The 24,506-nt window shown below is 39.2% G+C and overlaps 1 protein-coding gene and 1 non-coding gene across 3 annotated transcripts in view; both read right to left on the reverse strand.

Annotated features, from left to right (window-relative positions):
* Window positions 1–24,506, reverse strand: part of Stx8 (syntaxin 8) — a 252,024-nt gene that overhangs the window by 97,113 nt on the left and 130,405 nt on the right. For both annotated transcript variants that reach the window (XM_042692741.1, XM_042692750.1), the window contains one exon: window positions 8,100–8,201. In XM_042692741.1, the coding sequence (XP_042548675.1) occupies window positions 8,100–8,201 (102 nt within the window). The remainder of the gene's footprint in view (window positions 1–8,099; window positions 8,202–24,506) is intronic.
* On the reverse strand, window positions 15,977–16,082 carry LOC122120676. Its single transcript, XR_006149766.1, has one exon. It is a non-coding gene; the product is annotated as a small nucleolar RNA ACA64 (small nucleolar RNA).

The following is a 24,506-nucleotide window of genomic DNA, read 5'->3' on the forward strand; positions in this document are numbered from 1 at the left end:
AGCACCACATAAGCAAAAAGAAAAAAGCCGGAAGTGGCATTGTGGCTCAAGTGGTAGAGTGCTAGCCTTGAGCTGAAGATCTGAGGGACAGCGCCCAGGCCCAGAGTTCAGGCCCCATGACCGGACTCAAAAAAAAAAAAGAATCTAGATTTCATAAAGAATAATCAAGCAGATGCTCCAGTGTTTCTGGCCTTAGCATCCTGATGGTAACAATCTTCTGTTGGCACTCTAGTCTGCCACTGACCAAAATTCAAGTGTCAGTTCTTGAATGTTTCCTCTGATCTTTGATGCACCTGGGAGATGAAAGAAGTCTGGAGACCAGAAAAAATAGGAAGCTAGTTTAGAGAGGAAGACTAGAGTAAGGAGTATGAGGAGCACAAGGCAATGAGTGGGTTCTCTGGAGTAGAGAGGCTAGCTGTTGTTTAGGGGAAGACTGGGTCTGGGAAAACTACTAGTTGCACTTGAAGCCATCAAAAAATGGCAATGAAAAAGCCTGAGAAAGCTAGTTAAGAAAAAGGGCAAAGGACAGTAGCTTAAATGTTACTCTCAATCCAGAATGGAAGAGGAAAAAAAAAATGAAAGAGAAAATGCAAACCTGTATAAACACAGATTCTTACTGGTCTGGTCCAGCCCAATCTAGCTGTATTTTCTTTTTTGGGGGGATGGTGGAGGTGGTATTGGGGTTTGAACTCAGGGTCTCTCACCTGAGCCATGCTCTAGTCTTTTTTTGCTTTACCTATGTTTCAGTATCGTTTTATGCTGGTGTGGATTGGCATCCTGCATTTTGTGTAAGATCATAGACATGCACCACCACACCCAGCATTTTTGTTGCCAAAGGGTCTTGCTAACTTTTTCTTCAAACTAATATACTCCAGATCTCTTGCCTTTTGAGCAGTCTGGATTACAGGCATAAGCCATCATGCTTTAGCTACACTTTCTATACCTTTTAGACAAGAGTCTTTTATCCCAGCCAGTCAGTTCTACTTGTTTGAGAAACTTGGTGGTATCAGGATCTTCTTCAAATCTGTATTTTCCACTACCTGAATGCTATTTCCTCCTCCTTGCTATCTTTCTAAAATAAGTTTCATATATGGGTGTGTTGTCTGTCCAGCAGGGTTCTGTGTCTCTCCTTACAACTAAGTTCTATCTTTCAGCTGCAGATCATATAGTCCACTGGCTGGCACACAGGTGGTGCCCAGCCAATATGTTGGCATAGAAGGTAGCTTTGAAGGCAGATATTCACTGGTGTGACAGAGTGGGTGCTTCTACACTGAAACTGTTGGCACAAGGGTACAGAGACAGACACCCAGGCTAGTAAAGAAACAAAGGTCAAGTAATTACCTCAATAAGCAATGACGAAGGAAGAAAAAGGAAAGCAAAAAGCCAAGAAAACATATTCCTGGTAAACAGTAGGGAGAAAAAAAACAACCTGCAAAATTATTTCTTGATCCAAATGAGTTGCTTATATTTGTAATAGTAGTTTTTCTTTGTGCATGAGCATGTGTGTTACTGCGGTTTAAAGTTGGGACCTTTCAGGTACTCTACCACTTGAACCACAATGGCCAGTCCTTCCTTATTGTTCAGGTATGATCTTACACTTCCCAGGCCACCCTCAGATGGGAATCTTCCTATTTATAGTCTCCTTGTTCACAGGCACATAGTAGCATATCTGGCTATTGACTGAGATGAGGCCTTCCTAACATTTTGCCTGGAATGCCTTGAACCATAATCCCCAGATCTTCTCCTGAGTAGCTGGGATTATAGGTGTGAAAATCACATCTGGCTTTGTGATAGCTTTTTAAATAGGAGGTTTGAACTCAGGGCTTTGCACTTACTAGGCTGTCATACTTCACTGGTTATTTTTAGGACAGGATTTTGTTTCCCAACCATATATAATATATATTATATATATTATATATTATATATATGTATATAATGAGGCACACGCGCACACACACATACACACACACACACACACACACACACACACATACACGAGCTACAATCAGCCTCATTTCAGTCTTCCTGTCATCTCTTCCTGTCATATCTTCCCAGCCCTCTATATGGTATCTTTACAATAAAAATATTTATTAGAAAAAAAGATTGGGACTGGGAAGGTGGTTCAGTGGTAGAGCGCTTGCCTTGCATGCATGAGACCCTGGGTTCGATTCCTCAGCACCACATAAGCAAAAAGAAAAAAGCTGGAAGTGGCGCTGTGGCTCAAGTGGTAGAGCGCTAGCCTTGAGCTGAAGAGCTGAGGGACAGCGCCCAGGCCCAGGGTTCAGGCGCCACGACCGGACCCCCCCCCCCCCGCAAAAAAAATGATACCATATAGAGGGGTTACAGTTACAGGAGTAAGGTAATGAGTGCATTTCCTATCAAGCATTGTTACCCCCTCTTTTGTTTTTCCCCTACCATCCCTTTCCTCCCCACCTTCCCAACTTCTCCCTCCCCTACCAAAAAAAAGTTGTAAAGTTCGTTTTCAACATAATGTCTTATACGTCTCATTGTTATAATGGGTCAACCTATACCCTTATTTCAGCATTTTGTTATTTCCCTTCCCCTCTCCAAATCAGAAAAATGTATATACAAGATGCAGGGCACCGGAATCAAATACACTGAAAACAGGGTTATACCATGAGGGGAGAACATACAAAAGAAACAAAAAAAATCACATAGCACATTATAAATACATTAAAAACAACAGCAAAAAAGATAAAACCACTTGTGTCCCTACCTTGGGTTCATTTCGCTTAACATCATCTTACATGGCCATATGTACATAGCTTTTGACCTTTTTGGCTTGTTCTATACATATACTAGTTATTGTAGATAAGGGAAATCATAGGACCTATGTTTCTTTGGGCCTGGCTTACTTCACTTATTATAATTTTTTCCAAGTCTTTCCATTTCTTAACAAATGGGGTGGTCACACCTGTAATCTTAGCTACTCAGGAGACTGAGATTCTAAGGAATCCCTGATTTAAAGCTAGTTTGGGCAGAAAAGTTTGTAAGGCTCATAACTCTGACTTGAGCTTTGGCTCAGGGGTAGAGCACCAGCTTTGAGCAAAAAAGCTCAGGATAGCACCCAAGTCCTGAGTTCAAGCCTTAGTACTGGCACTAGAATTTTAAAATACAGAAAAAAGAAATCCTCCCACAACTCCATTTTTAACCAAATGAGGATGCTAACTCCATGGTTCTAAAATGTCCCTATTTCAGCAAGTCAAGGGAGTATTATTCTCCTTAAGGCCCCTCTAATGCTGCTGGGTGACTAGCAGAACCTGCAAGGTATTTACTGAGGCTTCACTAGTACCAATCACAAGGCTCCCTAACTTCTTCTTAGTGGGTCTACAGAATCACAAATGTGTGCTAGTCCAGGTTAAAAATCCCTTAACCTAAATGCTTGAGACCAAAAGTTTTTCAGATTTTGGGTCTTTTCCTATTCATAGATCTCTGATTCAGGATACTCCATTGATAATGGTTATTCTCATTCTATAGAGAAGGAAACAAACTTTCAGAGAGCAGGCAGCTCTCCTAGATCCAGGAGAGATGGGGGCAGATGCAATGTTCCCAGGAGCCTGTCTGTGCAGGACCAGCTGGGCTCCTTCCCAACCACGTCACTGAAACAGAGCACTGCTAAATATCACACGAGATGTGCTTAGACAACATTACATAATAGTCAATATGCTGAGAAGCAGTACTGTCCCTCCACCAGAGTCATTCACAATTCTTAGTCTGGGCTTTCACAATTGGCTTTCTAGTCAGACCCAGACAAGGCTCTAGTTTGAATTCTAATGAGGATCAGGCACACTGAATATTTAAACTGCAATTACAAAGATGCTAGTTTTATGTAAATGTCCTTAATACAAGAAACAGATCTGAAAATACACTGAAGAACTAAGTGAACCTATCCGTCTAATATGCCTTTAGAATCTAAAAAACAACAACAACAACAAACAATATTGCTTTCTGCTTGGTGCTATCATAGGGGTATGGCCGAGAGAAGAAAAGGGAGGAAAAGACCACACAAAGATCGCAGTAAAAATCTTAAAAGCCTGGGCTCTGGAATGAAAGGTCCACAAAGAGGTGCTTGGATCCTTTGTTAACAACTGAACAAACGAATTCATCATTGGACCCTTCTCCTGTGTGGCCCCTGGCAGGTCTTGCTGTGTTTATAACTAGAAATCCCCTTGCAGCTCAAGCGTCTATGACTGATGCGTCAGAACATCATGGAAAATACGCACAGGGCAGAAACAAAAGGTCATTTCATGGTTCACAGCCTAGTTTTACACCCTTTGAGTAAAAGATGATGAGCCACAGCCCTGCCACACCTTGCTCAAGTCCTCTAGGTTACACAGTAATGAGTGCTCACCATGTTAGCTGCTATCAGTTACACTTGAATGAGCTATTTGATTCCAGCAGCTGCATGTGCAAGTACACACTTCCACTTAAAATCATCAGTCTGGCCTTGCATTTGAGAAAAGCAGGTGATGAACTCTTTGCTTGGTCTTGAGGTTCTTAATCTCTGGCCACTCCAATGCCGTTCCTATTAAGATTGTATCTTTTTATTTTTTTTGTCCATTATGGAACTTGAACTCTGGGCCTAGACGCTGTCCCTTAGCTCTTCAGTTCAAAGTGAGTGCTCTATCACTTGAGCCACAGCACCACTTCTGGTTTTCTGGTGGTTAATTGGAGATAATAGTCTCATGGACTTTCCTGTCCACGCTGGTTTTGAACCGTGATCCTCAGATCTCAGTCTCCTGGCTAGCTAGGATTACAGGCGTGAGCCATCAATGAGTGACCAGCTAATACTACATCTTCTAAATGCTAATATTTATGAAAAGGGAATATGGTTAATTGGTGGTTTTTATTCCCCTGCCCAGATTTGTCCTCTGGTTGAGTCTCTTTTGCTGGTACCAAAAATGTCCATTCAAGTTTCACTTACTTTTAATTTCTAGAAGTTCTATTTGGTCTTTTTAAAATTTCTCATGGTCCTTTTTGTAGTCCTCTTCTATCAAAATGCTCTCAAGCTTGTAACTTACATTTTTTAAATTAAAAAAAAAAAAAACAACCACAGGGCTGAGAAGGTGGCTCAGTGGTAGAGTGCTTGCCTTGCATGCATGAGGCCCTGGATTCGATTCTGCAGCACCACATAAGCAGGAAAAAAAGCCGGCAGTGGTGCTGTGGCTCAAGTGGTAGAGTGCTAGCCTTGAGCTGAAGAGCTGAGGGACAGCACCCAGGCCCACAGGCCCCACGACGGGCAAAAAATAAAAACAAAAACAAAAAAACAAAAAAAAACAGAACTAATGGTGGTGAATGCCTGTAATCCCATCTACTTGGGAGATGGACATAAGGAAGATTATGGTCTGAGGCCAGTTGGAGCAAATGTTATCAAGATCCCATCTTATTCAACAAGCCTAGCCTGGTAGTTCACATCTGTTGTCCTTGCTGTATAGAAGGCAAAGGTTGAAGGATCACGGTCACTCGCACTGGGCAAAACATGAAACCCTTTTTGAAAAATAACTGAAGCAAAAGAGGATTGGCATGTGGCTTAAGTGTGAAGGCCTGATTTCAAGCCCTAATACTGCCTGCTCCCTCAAAGGACTGAATTGGTTTTATAATGTATGTAAATATATGCTAGAACATGGATAATTATAATGAATTCCTTTATAACAAGAAGACATTCTGATACATGGTAAAAGCCAAATGCAAAGGAATATTTTATGACTTCAGCTATATAAGTACCTAGAGCAAACTGTAGAGATGGAAGGTAGAAAAGTAATTACAGGGCTGGGGAAGGGAGAAATGGGTAGTTATTATTTGAAAAGCAACTTTCAGTTAGGGGTGCTAAAGTTCTGGAGGGTTAGGGAAGAATGCAGTGTAGAACTCTTGTCTAGAATGGGCCAGGCTCTGAGTTCCACTCCCAGTACTAAAAAAAGAGAAAAAAAAAAAGTTCTGGTGATACCTACACAATGAAAATGTACTTATAATTTAAAAGCAGTTCAACTGGAAGCCAAGCATTGGTAGCTCACACCAGTAATTGTAGCTACTCAGGAGGCTGAGATCTGAGGCTCACAGTTAGAAGCCATCAGGGCAGGAAAGTTTGTACACTCTTATCACCAATTAACCAGCCAAAAGCCAGAAGTGGAGGTATTGCTCAAGAGGTAGAGTGCCAGCCTTGATTGAAAAAGAATAAATAAGAGTAAGAGGCCCCTGAGTTCAAAAGCTGTAGCACCTAAAAAGGTATAAAAAACTGGTAAATTTTTATTATATATGTGCCATAATTATAAAATGATTTTAATAACAGGTCAGATTAATTTTGCTATGGCCCGCTAAGCCTCAGTAAATTCCACCATATGCCTTCTGGCCACAGGCTTCCTATTAAATATAAGCCCAGCCTCCTCAGGGCTTTAAAGCCCACCTGCTGAACCCTCAACAGCATGCAAAAAAAAAGTATATAACAATAGATGTGTATGTAATAGCAAAATTTCCTTTAGAAATACAAATGCAAAAAATTCTTCTCCAAAGGTTAGCATGCTTAGTATGGAAGATAGGTAGGCTGCTGGAGTAAAGCACATGGGAGAATGGAAGATTCCATAGTAAAGAAGTAGTAAGAGGAGGAAGTCTAGGATGGGAAAGAAGACGGAGGGGGAGCCAGCACATGGTGTGCGTTCAGGTACCAGAGTCCACAGCCTTCATGCTATAGTCAGCATCTCTGTCAGCATGTGATTATGGTAAACCAGGAAGATGGCCAGCTCTGTATACTTATTCTATGTGGTTGAATTCTGACAGCTAAGCTGTCTGCTCTTTCACGATGAAGTTTATATAAAATCAAATTTAATATGGGGTGGAGATGAAAGTAAACCCCTATCTTGCAACCTTAAATCTTCTGGATGGCGTAAGAAGGACAAAGTCCATGTGGACAAAAATCACAGGAGATCAGTAAAGCAAACCCAGGAGGGATTTGTCTTTGAAAGAGAGCAGAAAGCAGGCATCTAGAGGAGCAGAATCACAGGCTGGGTTGGCAAGAACTGCTATGCAAGGGGGCAGCAGGACCAGTGGTGACAATGGAATTGAAATCCCCCGGAGGGCTCTACTTCCTGTGGGGTCCAGAAGACACATGGGCCTTACTCTCTTTCAGCTGGTTATAGATTCTCCATTAGAAAATAAAGGTGAGGACAGTAACACTTCTCCAGCTGCACATCTAGGGGATCTTTCTATAGCTGGATCCCTCAGGGGCATTCATTATGCTTTTCATATTGAGAAGGCTATGAGTCAAAGCTCAGATAACTATACTTCTAACTACTATTGTTCCTCTATTGTTAATAAACATACTAACTTTATAAGGTTAGTGCACCTTTATGAGCTGAAGCAGTAAGTAATCATGGTGGCTACTCTCAGCGTCACCACTCTGTGTCACCACTCACCTTTATACACAGGCCATATAAACTGAAACCTCATAAAACTAGAATCAGGATGACTTCAGAAGAACAGGTGGATGCATGGAGCTTCCAGGCATTCTTAAAAAATAAGGAGCACTTTTGCACTCCTCCTAGACTGCTTCAATGAGAACCCCCTATCCCAGGGACCAAGAAACAGTATTGCAGGTACTCCCAGTGATCCTTCTCTTGATACACAAACCCCTACTTCACATAGATGCTGTAAGTGACTTGATGGATAACGTGACAAAACATAGCATTTTAGCTTTGTCAGACTTCCAAAGCTCAGCAATTCTAACCTGCTCTATCGCAGTTGTACTAATAAAGATTCTGGCTAGAAAAGGCACAAAAACAGACAAGCTCACCTTGAACAAATTCACAAGATATCAATGGCCACTAAACTCCCTGATGCTGCCCAACTTCCAAACCATTTATCTCTATATACTTAACAAACTTTCTGATTTTAAATTAAAACAATGAATGATATTCCCTCTGAACCCTGAACAATTCATGTCATTTAAAAAAGAAAAAAAAATCTTTTAGCAATTTCAATACTTTACTAAGTGATACTGCCTGTATTAGAAGAGCCACTGAATCCCAAAGAAAATAGACAAACATGGGAATCTCACAGCTGAGTAAATTGAAAGCAAGATCTCTTACCACAGGATGTTGACTTTCTCTCCACCAGGTTCACACGTCTGGTTTCAGTGCGAAGTTTCTCATCTGTGTTCTCCACAAGATTGGCAAGGTCATCAATAATCTCTAGAAGGAAGAACAGAGATGCAGGATTAACACTCCCCAATATCCAGCATCACATCCCCACAGCTGTGGTAATTCTGGGTAGTAATGGTCTCCCAAGTGCAGCCAATGAAAAGGTATAGAACCCAGATACTTGCTTTAAGAAGCGAAATTGACTTAAAAAGGCAAAAACAAGCTTGGGCTAGTGGCTCCTGCCTGAAATCCAAGTTATTCAGGAAACTGAGATCTGAGGATGGAGGTTAAAAGCCAAAGGCCAAAAATAGAGCTGTGGTTCAAGTGGTAGAGCTCCAGCCTTGAGCACAAAAGCCAAGCAAGAGACCCTGAGTTCAAGCCCCAGTACTAGCACCAAATTGAAAAAAAAAAAAAAAAAAAAGAGTAAGGTAATAAAACTGGCAGAACACCATTTTAGGCAACAGAAAGAAAAGCAAGTTTGGGGAAAATAAGTCATGGGCCCACAAGTTTGTGCCCATCCAAGTTCTCTCTCAATTATACAGGTGACACAGCACAGAAGACTTTAGGAATCATCTCAGCCCTTCTTGAGAACATTACCCAATGATAAAACTAGCCAACAAAGAGCTGAATGAAAATTAAAAAATCTGGTGGCTCATACCTGTTATATCTTGGCCATTCCAGAGGCTGAGACTAGAAGAATCACATGAGCTCAAGGCCTCATTTTAACAAAAAAAGCCAAATATAATGGTGCACATCTGTCATTTGGAGGTATGAGGGAAGCATGAATAGGATTGCGGTTCTACAGTCAGAATATTGGTTTGTTTGTTTTTTTCAAGCAAAAAGTGAGACCCTAGTAGAAAATTAAAGTAAAAGGGTGCAGATCATGTCTGTAATTCTCAGAAGGCTGAGGAGGCTGAGAACTGAGGATCAAGGTTCAAAGCCAGGCCAGGCTAGAAAGTTTGTGAGAATTATGTCCAATTAAGTACCAAAAAGCTGAAAGTGGAGCTGAGGCTCAAGCAGTAGAATGCTAACTTGAGCAAAACAGCTCAGGGACAGCTCTCAAGCTTTGCAAGTTCAAGCCCCAGACTGGCATAAAGAAAAAAAAAAGGTGTGGTTCAGGTGGTAGAGCTTCTGCAAAGCAAATGCAAGGTCCTGATTTCAAACCCCAGTACCACAAAAAACAAACCTTAATGAAGAATCTACAGACTGTAACATAAGAGTTGATGGCTAGAACTGAATCCGTCTAAATACTGACCTGAGAATAAGCAAATATATGGATAACAGAAATATGTAAAAATGTCCCAAACAACATGTAACAACATAATTGAAATTAGGGAGCAGTGGGGAAAGGAAGAATGGAAAAAGTTGAAAACACAATTTCTTCATTTTGTACCGCAGGTCATAGCAAGCTGCTGAAAATTTAAACATATGGAAACTTAATAGTTTTTGGTATCACCAAAACGTCAATGGTTTATATCTTTTCTGTGTATGAACTTTCAGTAATTCTTATCTTTTAGTAATTACTGCTTCTTGTAATGATCCTTTCTGTAAAGTTCATCTTTTTTATGCTAATGCATTAAAAGTGAAATTAAGCACATTTAAATTTATTTTAAATGGCAACATTTAGAATGGCATATATATTATGATCCTAATTATGTGAAATTATTTCTATCTATCCTTTTACATTTACATACCCAGAGGGATTTATGCAGATGGTGGTAATCTAATGTTAATGATTATTCCTAGGTGGTAGGATCCTCTGTGATTGTGTTCTTCCTTATATTTTTCTAGATTGTTTAAATTTCTTACATTGAGCATACATTATTTCTTAAGTTTTGATTCTCTATTCTCCCTCTCCTATTTCTAGTGACTGCTTTAGAAATGCATTATCCAATGACAGTTACCATTTTTCTTTCAGTATTAAGTAAAGCAAATGAGGAAGCCAAAAAAATTCTCCAGAATGATCTCTGGGTTGAGTTTAAAAGGCTATGTGTTGCAAGGTAGGAAAAAAGGGCAGTCTAACAGTGAGAATAGTATGTGAAAGGCACAGTAGAGGAAACAAGGACCAGCCACTTGGATATTTATAATCTCATCTCACGGGCCATACAAAATTATCAACACAGGCTGAGGGGTTATGGGCAACTGATAAAATAGAGGCTGGATGTTCCCCACCCCTGCAAGAGTAGCATGACATTCTTCCAGTCTCTTGCAACCTTACCTACAAACCTTCTTGTAGGAGGCTGAAAGAAGAGTTACTGAACTGGAAGGTAGCTTAAGTGCAGAGCATTTGCCTAACATGCTCCACGCCATAGGTTGGATCCTCACCGTTACCAAAAAATTAAAAATAAAACAAGCTGGTTGCTGGTGATTCATGCCTATAATCCTAGCTACTCAGGAGAGATCTGAGGACTGCAGTTTGAAGCCAGCCAGAGCAGGAAAGTCTGTGACTCTTATCCCCAATTAGCAACCAAAAGGCCAGAAGTGGAGCTGTGGTTCACGTGGTAGAGCCCCAGCCTTGAGCAGCATTCAAGAGACAGCACCCAAACCCTGAGTTCAAGCCCAGTACCAGAACAAAAATAAATAAATAGTCGGGTGCTATGGCTCACACTTGTAATTCTAGTTACTCAGGAGGCTGAGGTCTGAGTATTGCAATTCAAAGCCAGCCAGAAGGGAAAAGTTTGTGAGACTCTTATCTCCAATTAACCACCAGAAAACTGAAAGTGGTGCTGTGGCTCAAAGTGATAGAGTGCTAACTCTGTGCAGAAATCAAGTACAGTGCCCAGACCCTGACTTCAATATATATACACACACATATACAAATACATATACATACAATATACAAATACATATATATACAGCATATAAAAATGTAAAACAAAACAAAAACCAAGCTATTTATAATATGAATGTAATTGCATGAATCTCAGGAAGATGGGTGGATAAGAAAATCAACATACTTAATGATGTCACTGACATGAAATATAAGGACAGATCTTGCTTACAAGATGAAATCAACAGTGGTTACCTCTGGGGTGGTAAGGAGTGACTAGAAATGGACAACTGGGAACTCACCAGGGAGGTAGAAATTCTCTAAATGGTTGTGCAAATGTATATGGCTGTCAAAAGCATGTAGAACTGAATACTATACATCTGTGCATTTTGTTTTGGATTATGCCAAATTGCAAATGTAAATCAGAAAAAAATTAGTTTACGTTATTATGATGTTTTAAGATTTTCTAATAAATAAAAAAGGAGGAAGGAAGAAATACTTTAGAATAACAAAATTTTAGACCTGTATGTAAGAAGTCACACCAGGGCTTTGTAGCCCTTTTGTGAAATCCTCAGCAGGGGACAGCTAATCTTTCCCTTAATACTCCAATGACTGCTAACATGGAAGTCTGGGGAGAAAATCAGTTCCACTGCTGAGCTACAGGGTGACTCTAATTATCACAAAGATTTTTATACAGAACTGAAAATTTGTCTGCTTTCAACTTTGACCTTAGTTATTTCCAGACCAATAAAATAGCAGTGGTCTGTCTTTTCATGTTCTCCTGCCACATTGCTCTCTCTTCATTTAAGGATAGCCCCAAGACTTACAAAGGCACTGTGAAATTCTGATGCTTTGGGCACAGTGTTCTTCCTACAAGGTGATGAGAGGACTTGGATATTGTTTCAGTTTTTATGTAGTCAACAGAGAATGTTTGTTTTGTTTTGTTGTTGGTCACGGGGCTTGAACTCAGGGCCTGAACATTGTTCTTGAGCTTTTGTGCTCAAGGCTAGTGCTCTACCACTTTGAATCACAGGTCCACTTCTGGTTTTCTGATGGCTCATTGGAGATAAAAATCTTTCCAGCCTGGGCTGGCTTTGAACTGTGATCCTCAGATCTCAACCACCTGAGTGGCCAGGATTACAAGCATGAGCCACCAATACCTGGCTAGAATGTTCAGTTTATAAGCATAAATATACTTGTGGCACATGCCTAAAATCTCAGCACCTGAAAGCTAAGATAGGAGGATTATGAGTTCAAGGTCTATGTTGAGAGAACCTGTCTCTGGGGGAAAAATAAATCTAAAACAAACAATCCAAAACAACAATAAAACCCCACAAATACCACCTCCACCATCCCTCCCCCATTTCCCCCCCCCCCCACCGCCAAAAAAAAATCCAAACCACAAAGTATTTCTCATGGTTCATGCTCTAACAAGACATTCTGCACTGTCATGCTTTGTATAGTTAATGTGTACAATGTTATCACATAACTGCTGCACTCAAGATTTCATGATAGGTTTTTTCTTTTCTGGTACTAAGGTTTGAACTCGGGGGCCTCATATATGTTTGGCTTGCTTGGCTGTCACTACTATTTGTGCCACACCTCAATTAGTTTTTTGCTGGTCTTTTGGAAATGGAGTTTAGTGAAGTTTTCTGCTTGGGCTGGCTTAAAACCACAATCTTTAGATCTCAGTCCCCTGAGCAGCTTAGGATCACAGATGTACACAAGTGGTCATGTTTTTCAAACAACACTGAATTTTAAGTTAAAAATTGTTTAGTAACAGTTTATAAATACCTGTAAATGTGGGAGGAGCTCTGAAAGTGAGCAATGGGAAGAACTAGGACAGAGAAGACTCTAGAAAGAGTCTAAACTGTAAATATAACATGGAGAGCAACTCTGAGGGAGAGAGCAGAAGAAAAGAGCTGTAGAGTGAGTTTTCTCAGTGATTATTCATATGGTTGTGATTGGTTGAGCTGGAGACACTCAAGGCCATTTTTAGATGTCAGATAGCACTGAGAAAGGCTGTGCTACAGAGTGAAGTCAAGACCATCCTTGTTAAGCTGCAACATAGACAGATGGTATTTCATCCTGCCTGAGGTCTTATGGTATGCAGGGCTAAAGAAAGAGGGCCTAGGATTATCTGGCTGAAGACATAGCTAAGTATCCATGCATTCAGGCTGCTGCATGGCTTAGTTTCCACCACATAGAGTAAGACAAGATAATAAAGACAGGATTTAAGATTATAATTAAAAGCAAAGCAAAACTATTTGGAAAAATTTCAACCTGGTCACCCAAAGAATAAGAAAATGTATTGGGGAGAAGAGGGTTGAGATTCATAGGCTTTGAAGGGAGCCACATGCTAGTCATCAAGATGGGAGAACAGCAGTTTCAAAAATCTTTGAGCTGCTCACTGGCCTAGAGGTTAGGATGTGCAGGTGCGTGGTTGCTACCCAGCCTCCTTGCATTCCTACACTGTGCATCTACCACCTCAGCCATGGCTCAAGCACACTGAGATATAACTGGTCCCATCACTCTAGAATTTACAAGCCGTCCCATCACTCTTGTATTTACAAGCAGTAAGCCCTGGCAATGTCCACAAGGAGTCTGCAGGGCTGCAAAACCTATGGGGCATGCTACCTCCACCAAGACTTTAAAAGATGTTGCAGACTAACTGATACTCAGCACTAGAGAGCCTCAGAATTGGAGCTATGCCTATGAAGGTAAGACCTTCCTTGAGACCTCAAACTGGGGGTGCTGTACAATGTGCAATACCAACCTAGAAGGCCTGCTGCCTGGTTTGAGCCCAACAAAGCCATGGGGTTAGAGGCACACAGGCCAAGAAGATGAAGCTTCTACCCTAGAGGGATCAGGATATGGTATTTGGAATCAAAGAAACTGTTGTCCAGATTTAAGATGTAATGTTATTTTCTCTGTTTCAATTTATTTGAGGTCAGTAAACCCTCTCTCCTTGACTACTGCTCCCTTCTGGAATATGAATGTCTATCCTCTGCCTGTCTCACCATTGTATTTTGGAGTAGAAGAACGTGTTTAATATGTAATAGGCTTACAACTGCAAAGACTCTGCCTTTTGATGAACTGTGCCTGCTGCATCTCCCTCTACTCAGGTAAGACTCTGGAAGTTTAGCTTGATGCTAAAATTTAGGGGCTATTGGGATAGGATGAATTTATTTTGCATGTGATAAAAGACATTAATTTGGAGAACAGAATGTTATTGTTTGAATGTGTCCCCTAGGAGTTCATGTGTTTGAAACTTAATTCCCAAACACATACATTGATAGTAGTTGGAGGTGGGACCTTGGGAGTGGTTAAGGTTAAATGATGTCATAAGAGTGGGGCCCCTTATGAGATCAGTGACTTTATAAAAGGAAGTTTGCACATGTGCTCTATATTATCATGTGATACACTCTGCCATGTTATGACACAGCAAAAAAGGCCTTTACCAGGTCTTGGACATTCCACTCTTCAAAACCACAAAAAAAGCATTTCCTTTATAAATTACTCAGACCCTAGTTCTGTTATAGCAGTAGCCAAATGAACTAAGACAATTCTAAGAACTGCATCAACATATATTCTTTCATATAACTCCAATATTAAACCTCCTGCAACACAGTATGATCTGTATTCTTTCATGCAACTTTTATAAAACTATACCCCTATAATTATAATTTCTAAAGGTTAACAAATATTCATTCCATTAAACAATCATCCATTAGCTAATAGCCCATTGTTGAATACATAGGGTACTTTATTTCTAAATGAATTCTTTCCTCTATTATCATTTTTATTCTTTTCTATAATTTTTTAAGTTAATGAAGTGTGGTTATAACTGCTTTATGGACTTTAAAACAGACTGCCAAATTATTTTTTTTTTAAGGATTATACTGCCACTGCTGGTTGGATGGCTAGAATTTATTCTACTTGTCAGTTACAATGAGCTCAGAAGAATTCCCAAGCCAAGGACCCTAGGGGAATTCCCATCCTACAGACCACAGCTACCAAGGTGGGAATTCCCCTAACCACAATCTATTAAGAGAAAATTAAATGCAGGTTTCAGAGTATAAGTTTCAAAAACAACCAGCTGATCCTTTCAAATACCTGACAGTTGAGCCTCCAAAAGGAAACTGATATCTGGCTTCCTGGTATTTACATTTGGGTCTAAGAAGTAACTTTCATTTCTATCATGTGTTGATTTGAGACCTCAAATGCTATTCTAGCATAGGATATCATGGTAAAGATAAAGAAATGGAAAAACAGACAATGTAAAGATAACACAAAATCCACAATCAAAAGGAGTAAGAAGGTATTCATGCCTGTAAGCTTCTCAGAAGGCTCAGATGTAAGGTTCTTTGGTTCAAAGCCAGCAAGGGCAGGGATGTTCAGGAGAATCTTATCTCCAATTAAACAACAAACTCAGAAGTGGAGCTTTGTTAAAGTGGTTAAGAGTGCCAGCTCTGGGCTGGGAAGGTGGCTCAGTGGTAGAGCGCTTGCCTTGCATGCATCAGGCCCTGAGTTCGATTCCTCAGTACCACATAAGCAGAAAAATCTGGAAGTGGTGCTGTGGCTCAAGTGGTAGAGCGCTAGCCTTGAGCTGAAGATCTGAGGGACAACACCCAGGCCCAGAGTTCAGGCCCCATGACCACCACCACCACCAACAACAAAAAGGAACAAAAGAAGGCAAAAAAAAAAAAAAAAAAAAGAGTGCCAGCTCTGAGTGAAAAGCTAAGGGACAATGCTCAGGCCTGAGTTCAAGCCCCAGTACTAGCACAGAAAATAAAAAAGAGCTATAAGAATTATATGAATAAATATCTAACTTCAATTATACTTCATAATCTTTTTTCACTCTCAAGTACAGCCTCAATAAATTAAACATAAAGGTAAAGCAGGTACTACCTATTTTCAGATGAATTTGGTGCCTTTTGGGATCCATACTATTCTCAAGTTTATAAAGTCATTAGGGATTATTCTTTCTCTAATATTGCTCATAATGTTTGAAGACATATATTTTTAAAATGAACAAAGAATTTTTTTTTCCCATGCCTGTTGGGGCCTGGGTTTCATGGTTCAACACCAGCAGTGGGCAGTGAGTATAAGGCCCTAGACCGAATCTCCATGGCTGAAGCTGGGGGTGATTTTCAATGAACACTGGTATAAAGAATTTTTTCTTGAACAAATTTAACTTCCTATATTTCCTACAACAAATCTATAATTGAAATCATCAGTGGAGACTCAAAATAGGGAAGGAAAAGGGCGACCTCTAAAATTGAGAGATGTCAAAACAGGGACAGAAGAAAAATCATCTTGTGTCTTAGTAAAGGGATAGTAATAAATCACCTATGGCCAGGTAGTTCCGCTGGAACTCCACCCCAGGGAGAGCTTGGGATCACTACAGTTTGGAGCCCATGAGAAATACTCCTTACATAGGAGGAAGTCCCCTCTCTCCATACCTGCTCACAACTTAAACATAGCCAGGAGAGCCAAACAAGGAAGAAAGCTTAGGCTCCTTTTCTACTTCCTCTCAACCACAAACTAAGGCATCTCAGCAGGCCTGATAGGTGCAACAGAGACCTAGCCTGAGATAGAACCTTTCCAATCTTCTCAAATGGGAAGACATGAACAGATGTAATTAATAAAAATTAATAAAATTAAGACAACAGATATAATTAATAAAAGCATGAAATAAAGAAACACCCAAGGTACAAAAGAACATTTTTTCTGCCTATCCCCTCTGGTCCTGGGAAACAGAATTCCTTGAAGGAAAGGAGAAGCCTTGAAAAACTGTGTGGTTTCTTTTTGAAAGCAAAACAAAAAATAACATTCAAGGGGAAAGTGCATCTGTGCAGCGATAATAGGACCACAAGGAGGAACAGTTATGACTACATTGAATAAAACAAACATACCATGAAGGTGGCAACCTAGGAAAGAGATTTGGAAATAAGCAAGTCCCAGAAACATAGGAAAAAGGTTTAGAGAAAACAAAATACGAAAGGGAAAATGATGAGTCATGAATGATCCAGGAACAGAAGAGAAACAGTATCAAGTAAATAACAATTTTTTTTTTCTTTTGAGGTGGTAAGACATTTGAGTCTTCTTAAGAACAGAAACCCCAAGTTTTACACAACATTAATGTAAAGAGTTATCATGAAAGGTCTTGCTTTTCAGAATAAAGAAACAATTCTGTAAGCATTCAAATGGTAGGCAAGAGAAGTTCACCAAGGAGGAAAACTAACGGGGCATCAAACAGAGAAATAGTAAATACCAGAGGAAAAAACAAAACAAACAAAAAAAACTACCCCCAAACCAGAATGAAAGTATGAAGCCAAAGACTGAGCTAAGGATTCAAGAACCTAACGCCACTGAGCCAGAAGCTGTAGTTCCAGATACTCAGCCTGAGCAATGCAGTGAACTCATCTGGAAATAAGAAATCTAGCCAGGATATGGTGGATATTCACAGGTAAGAGAAAGACATAATTTGCAAAGACTCATTGATTCAGGGAATGAGGTCATAGAAGTAGAGAATTAAATAATACCATAGACTGCTTAAGAGCTATCAGAAGGTGATAGTCATTCACATCCTTGTGTGTGGCCCCTGAGACCATGGTGGACAAACACTGGCCAAGTCCTCTCATGCTAACATCCAGTCGTTTTTTGGTTGGCTCTTTCCATGATGCAGTTATAGGACTTAGAATATCTCTGCTGAAGTAGTTGCTTGAGCCAGCTACTAGTGGCTCAAGCTGGTAATGAGGATTGAGGTTTAAGCCAGGATGGGCAGCAAAGTCTATGAGTCTCCTTCCTATCTTTAACCACTGAAAAGCTGGAAGTGGAGCTATGGCTCAAGTAATATTAGTACTAGCAAAAAAACGAAACAACAACAAAAAACCTCAGGGACAGCACCTGAATGAGTTCAAGCCCTAGGATTGGTGCACACATGCGCATCCCCTTACCCCCACATGCACGCACATACACAAAGTAGTTGCTTGACCATAATAAGCACTGCCATTTTAAGGGTAGCTGCCATCTTATAAGAAGCTATTTTATTTCAGCCACACACATTCTGCTATAATAACTGCTTTTCTAGGGGCTGGAAGCATGGCCAGAGAGTAAGAATTGTTTTTCTGACAAGTTTTAGCCAGGTATTCTGGTTTAGATTGATTGCTTGGATGAACTTTTTCCTTCCTTCCTTACTTATGTATGTATGTATGTATATATTTATTTTGTAAGTTGTAGGGTTTGAGCTCCAGGCCTGGGCACTGTCTCTCAGCTCTTTATCTCAAGGTGGGTACTCCACCACTTGACCCACAGCACCACTTCCAGTTTTCTGGTGGTTAATTGGAGAGAAGAGTCTCACAGACTTTCCTGCCTGGGCCGGCTTTGAACCTCAATACTCAGATCTCAGCCTCCTGAGTAGCTAGGATTACAAGCATGAGCCACCAGCACCCAATTTTCCTGTTATATTATAATTAAGCAATATCCTGTAGCCAATTGAACCAGTTTGTAAACCTAAGTTTAGGTCAATTAAGAGCAATATTATGCTAGGCATAAAATCTAGGTGAACTGCCCTCCCAGCACACTTGTTTACTTAGCTTTCTGTCAGCCTGCCCTTCTCCAGAAGTAAAATCTTGCCTTGCAGAGTTCCTTTTGAATTCATGTCCTTATTCCTTTGCAATACCCCAATATCCCAAGACATTTCCAACACAGTGAGATTGTGATGTCCTTCATAGCATCAAAGCCTTGCTCATCTCCCTAACTACCTGCCCACCTTTAACTTCATGTACTTGAAATCACCTGGAGCTGCCATCAATATGCATAGTTTAAAAAAATCTAGCAAAATCACCTTCCTATATTGTTTTATGTCAGATAGAGCAATATGACTTGTACACTTTTTGTCAGCCATTAGAGCTCCAAACTGTTACAATATAAAGCAAGTGGCAGAAAGACCAAGGTGAGTAAATAACACCTGCAACACACTGAGTTTAAGAGGGAGAAATGGCTAAAAGCCTTTGTCCCAGGCTGCAATGAGATTATAATTCGCTGCTGGCTTCCCATTTTCATAAAGCACAGGTAAATATTCAAAGCTAGAGAATAATAGAAAATAACAACATGCCAAAACTGTTAGATGTTCACATGTGTATATAGATACACAAACAATTCTACATCTTTCTATATATATGTATATATCAAGTATATATATGTATTTGATGACATACTTTATACCATATTTTTCTGACATACACATACATGTCATAAAAATATATCAGAGAAAATACTATTACAGTATCACCCCATGGTATATGTGTATGCCATTCAAGAATTGTTTATGAATTAAAGAACTAAAGAAGCAGCCAGGCACTGGTGACTCATGCCTGTAATCTTAGCTACTCAGGAGGCTAAGATCTGAGGATCCAGGTTCAAAGCCAGCCCCAGCAGGAAAGTAAGTGAGCCTCTTATTTCCAATAAACCATCAGGAAACCAGAAGTGGCACTGTGGTTCAAGTGGTAGAACGCTCGCTCACCTTGAGCTGAAGAGCTGAGAGACAGTACCCAGGCCCAGAGTTCAAGCCCCATAACTGACCAAAAAAAAAAAAAAAAAAAGCACTAAAGAAGCATTTTCAAGGGGCTGTGAAGGTGGTTCAGTGGTAGAGTGCTTGCCTTGCATGCATGAGGCCCTGGGTTCCATTCTTCAGCACCACGTAACGGAAAAAGCTGGCAGTGGCGCTGTGGCTCAAGTGGTAGAGCACTAACCTTGAGCTGAAGAGCCCAGGGACAGTGCCCTGGCCCAGAGTTCAGGCCTCACAACCGACAGAGGGGGGAAAAAAAACAGAAGCATTTTCAAATGACTAAGAAGAAATGAATAGAAAAAAAGGAAATAAGGAATGGTTGAATCACTGTGTAATAATACAAACTACAAATCACAGTAAGCAATAAACTCATTAAACATCAATCTAAATATAATACTATTGTGAAAATTAATGCTAAAATCTTAAATTTTTGTTGTGAAAGGCAACACACACAGGCAAGTATAAACCAGCATGTATAGTTCAAGTAACCATACAAAATACACATTCTTTTATGAATAGCTATATCCATATATACATCTCCAATACAAACAGAGAAAAGGGACAAGGAAAATAAAAATGAATAGAGCCTCAAAGTCCTATGAGACAAGAGGAAAGGTCAAACATTTATGTATTAAAGCCCCATAAGGGAGAGAAAAAGTGTAAGTCAGTAAAAACCCTTGAAGATTAGATGAATATTTCCTACATTAGGCTAACAATATTAACTTGCATATTGGAGCTCAGAAAACTCCCAACAAAATAAGCACAAAGAAATCCATCATATCATAACCCAACTGTAAACACTAAAGATGAAAAAAATATTGAAAATAACCAAAGAAAAGGACATATTATTTACATAGAGGACAAAGGTCTCAAAGACTGTGGGCTTCTTAATAGAAATCAGAACCCAGGAGAAAGTATAAAAGCATTTTGAAATGCTGAAAGAGCAATTAATACTGAAGCTATAAGTAGCTAAATATTTTTCGGAATGAGAATATGCTAAAAAAAATATATTGTAAACAGATCGATGCCATAACAAACACTGAAGAAATTTTTCAGACAGAAAAGAATCTGTATCAATAGGAAATAAAACATCAGAAATGACAAAATAAAAAAATGATGAATACCTGGATAATTATACTTTTCAATTGACTTCTTTATTATATGTTTGACAACTGAAAGCAAAACTTACAACTGGTTTTTTAATGCACCTAAGTGTAACAGGTAAGACCTCTACAAATGTGAAGGGGGCATAAGCTAGTAAGGTTCTGCACCTCATTTGAAGAGGTTAAATACCAAGTAGACTGTAATGTTTTATGTATACATAAAATATACATTGTCATTTCTAATAATAATAAAAACAATCTCTGCAAAGACACATAGTAAAATATACATAGAAAAATTAAAATGAAATACTAAAAGATGTTTGAATGAATGACATATAGGACATGCACCAAATGATTACAGGACGCTCACCAAAAGTCAAAACTTCATAGAGATGGAGCACAGGTCATCCTTGGCTTCCAGGACTTAGGACTTAGGAACAGTATCAGGAGAAATTGTTCTATATTATGTTTGTGGTAATGCTGACAGAATTTATATATGTGTAAAAATTCTTAGAATGACAAACACATATGCACAGGCTCAAGTATGATATGTATTAATTAAAAATATATAATAAACAAAGAGAAATATGAATGGAGATAATGATCTCACTGAAGGGAAACAAACAAGGAGGTAAAATTAAATGAAATAAAACCCCAAGAGGACAGGGACCATACTACAAAAAAGACAATGCGGATATGTCACATATCTACAGCTAAGAGCTGCTTTGAGTGTAGGAGGAAAGGGAAGGGAAACAGAAATTTGCCTGACTTGCAGCAATGAATGCATGCCAAAATATGGGGAAGGGAAGAGGGCCAGACCAGACTAGTGCATTACTAAAAGCTCACAGTATTTAAAACCATAACAACAACTACTAATATTTACTGAAAACTTGCCATGCTCTAAGCCACAGCTTCCCCATTATGAGATGTGTTCAGTTAAAGCTAAAACATACTCTTTCACAACCCTCAGTGTTGGTGTTTTATATTTAAATTATTTAATTAAATATAAAGTAGATGCAAATATGTGACTCTATGTTTAATATAGTGCTAAAATATTCATATTAAAAGTAAAAACTACATAGTAGTTCAGTGATAGGCCCTGACCCTAACATGGAAATCAATCAGTTAAAAAATAAATATTTAACAATAATTTAATGTTCACAGAGTATGAGTACAAAATGCTTAAAAGATTACATGGGCACCAGTGTCCCACACCTGTAATCCTAGTTACGCAGGAGGATGGGCTCTTAGAATTGTGGTTCAAAGTCGGGGCAAGAAGGGAAATCCATGAGATTGTTATCTCCAGTTAAACAACAAATAGCCAGAAGTGGAGCTATAGCTCAAAGGGTGTGTGCTAGCTGTCAGCAAAAACACTTAGGGATAGTAAGCAGGCCCTGAGTTCAAGCGCCATGTGAAAAAAACCCCCACAAAATACAAAATAATTTAGATATAATGGTTACATATGGATACACGTATTATCACAGGTAAGTATCCAACCCATATCTGTTATCCTTTCAATAGATCCTTTAAAGTTGCCCTGCTGTTCTTCATTTCAGCTCTGGGGTCATCCTTCATACGCTGCCTAGTGACAATCTTTGTCCTTTGCTTGGAAGAAAATTATTACATATTAATGTACCTTCTCTCATCAGCCAAGAACTACAGGGATCCAAGACAATTATACAGACAAATGCAAATCTGAGCTGGAATTGTAGAGCAAGACACAACATAATCATCTTCAGAAGATCCAGAATATTATTTTTAAAGATCAACATGGAAGCACAAAAAATTTTTAAATATTTAAAAAATACTCAGAGGAGATACCATTAGCCTAGTTCAAAGACACAGTGCTAGATGGCTTGCATATATTATCTTATTTAGGCATTAAAAAGCCCTAAGACAAGTACAGTAAGAAAGACCAGTTTGGCTAGCACTTCAATAAAAAGTTTACTTAAAAATGTAAGCATATCAGAGCCTTTACTAAATATAGTAATAATAGAAAAAAGAACAGAAAAAAAGGGGAGGAACCTCTCCTATTATATTTGAGAAGATTGGAATCCTGATGATAATGTGCTCAAGCTCTGACTGAAATGATTTACAGATAACCAACATGTGTTTCTTAGCAACCTGCATACATAAAAAGCCTACAGTACACTGTATGATTCCAATTATATGACATCCTGGAAAAGACAAAGTTACAAAGAGAGTAAAACAATCCATGGTTGCCAGGAGTTTGGGAGGAGAAGAGAGATGAAGAGGTGACGTGCAGGAATTTTTAGGGCAGTAAAAATACTCTGTATGATACTGTCATAGTAGATAGATGACATTTTGCATTTGTCAAATGTCAGAACATTCTACTTCAAAGTGAACCTTAATGCATTTTTTGTAAAAAAAAAAAATTACAAAGGATATTGTGTAGGTTCAGGAAGCAATGCAGACTGTGAAAAGAACATCTGTCTTACAATGTATGAGATGCATCACTAGAAGAGGTTGAGGAGAAAAGGTGCTGACCTAAGTATCTTTGGAAAGAGGTGCCCTCTCTAAGACTAAAACAGGCAGGACTGAATATGAATACCAATTCTACCATAGGAGTGTGGGTTATACACATGTGTGTACTAGAATTGAACAATTAAGGAAATGAATAGCAGAAAATGGGAGCCAAATTCTGAGTTCTTTTTAAATCTCAACCAGTCTAGCTTTTTATGGAATTCATAAAACTATTTGTTTTAAGTTAGAGTTCATACTTCCTGTTTTTATTTGATTTCGTTTAAGAATTTTTTTAAAAAACACATGATACTTAGTTTTAAAGCATTTTAACTACACGTTACCTCATCTAGTCCTCCTATTAATGCCAAAAAGTAGAAGGGAAATAGTATTTCACAGATGTCAAACAGGCCCACACAGACTGTGTTCCTGTCCATGCTATGCACACTAACATGTGGTAGAGAGGGAGAAGATAGGGTCTCTGGATTTCAATGCAAATGCTCACTCAGGAGCCCATGCTGCTCAGGTCTCAAATTTCAGGTCTATGTCTAACTTCAGACTAAACAGTGTCTGCATTTTTCTCATTCCATAGGAACATCACCTTGGTGTCCCTGTATTTCCCATTCTTACAGCTATCAAGAAAGCTCAAGTAGTTGGGCAATATTTCAGTACTGAGGGATTTAGCAGCATGACATCTGTCAGTCAGAAAGCTGAAGTTAACCATGTACTCAATTTTATAAAAAAATAACTTGGGCTGGAGTATAACTCAGTGGCAGAGCATGTGCTTAGCAGGAACAAGACCTTTGGTTTGATCCCTAGCACATACTCCCTACACAGAGAGTGAAAACATTAAAGAAGGAAGTATCTTGGAAAAACATTTCTCCTTTGTAGAAAAGTTGCCTCTCCTTCCTATTCCCCACCTAGTCAGCATTCTTCAGACGTATTTTCAGGTGTGCTTTTCTATTTTAAACAGGAGTGTAAAGGAAGAAATCTATGCCAGCATTTTTCTGAACTAAGTATTTACACCTGGTCTCCCAGAGCAACAGCTGACCCATATACACACATATACAACACCACAACTCACACAATAATCCATTTTGTTCCAATACTGATCCCTGAATTTTTCTCTAAGCAATGCAAAGTACTACATGGAATATGGTGCTGGAAAAAAAAAAAGAGTAGGGATACTCTATTAATTAAAAACAGAACTGAAAAGGTCCCAGTATGTATATCTTATATCACATCATATTCTTTTTTTTCACATCATATTCTTCTATACTAGTTATCAATTTATTTTTTTCAGAGGTCCCAAATAGCAAGTGGAGCTACAGAGCAAAAAAGACAAAAATCATGTGGAGGAAATTAACTGTAAAGTAATCCAAACCAGTTCCCAGAATTTAAGGACGTAAGTTCCTAGACTAAAAGGG

Source organism: Dipodomys spectabilis, unplaced genomic scaffold, assembly GCF_019054845.1.
Source record: "Dipodomys spectabilis isolate Male_0828 unplaced genomic scaffold, ASM1905484v1 ptg000004l, whole genome shotgun sequence".
Taxonomy (NCBI): domain Eukaryota; kingdom Metazoa; phylum Chordata; class Mammalia; order Rodentia; family Heteromyidae; genus Dipodomys; species Dipodomys spectabilis.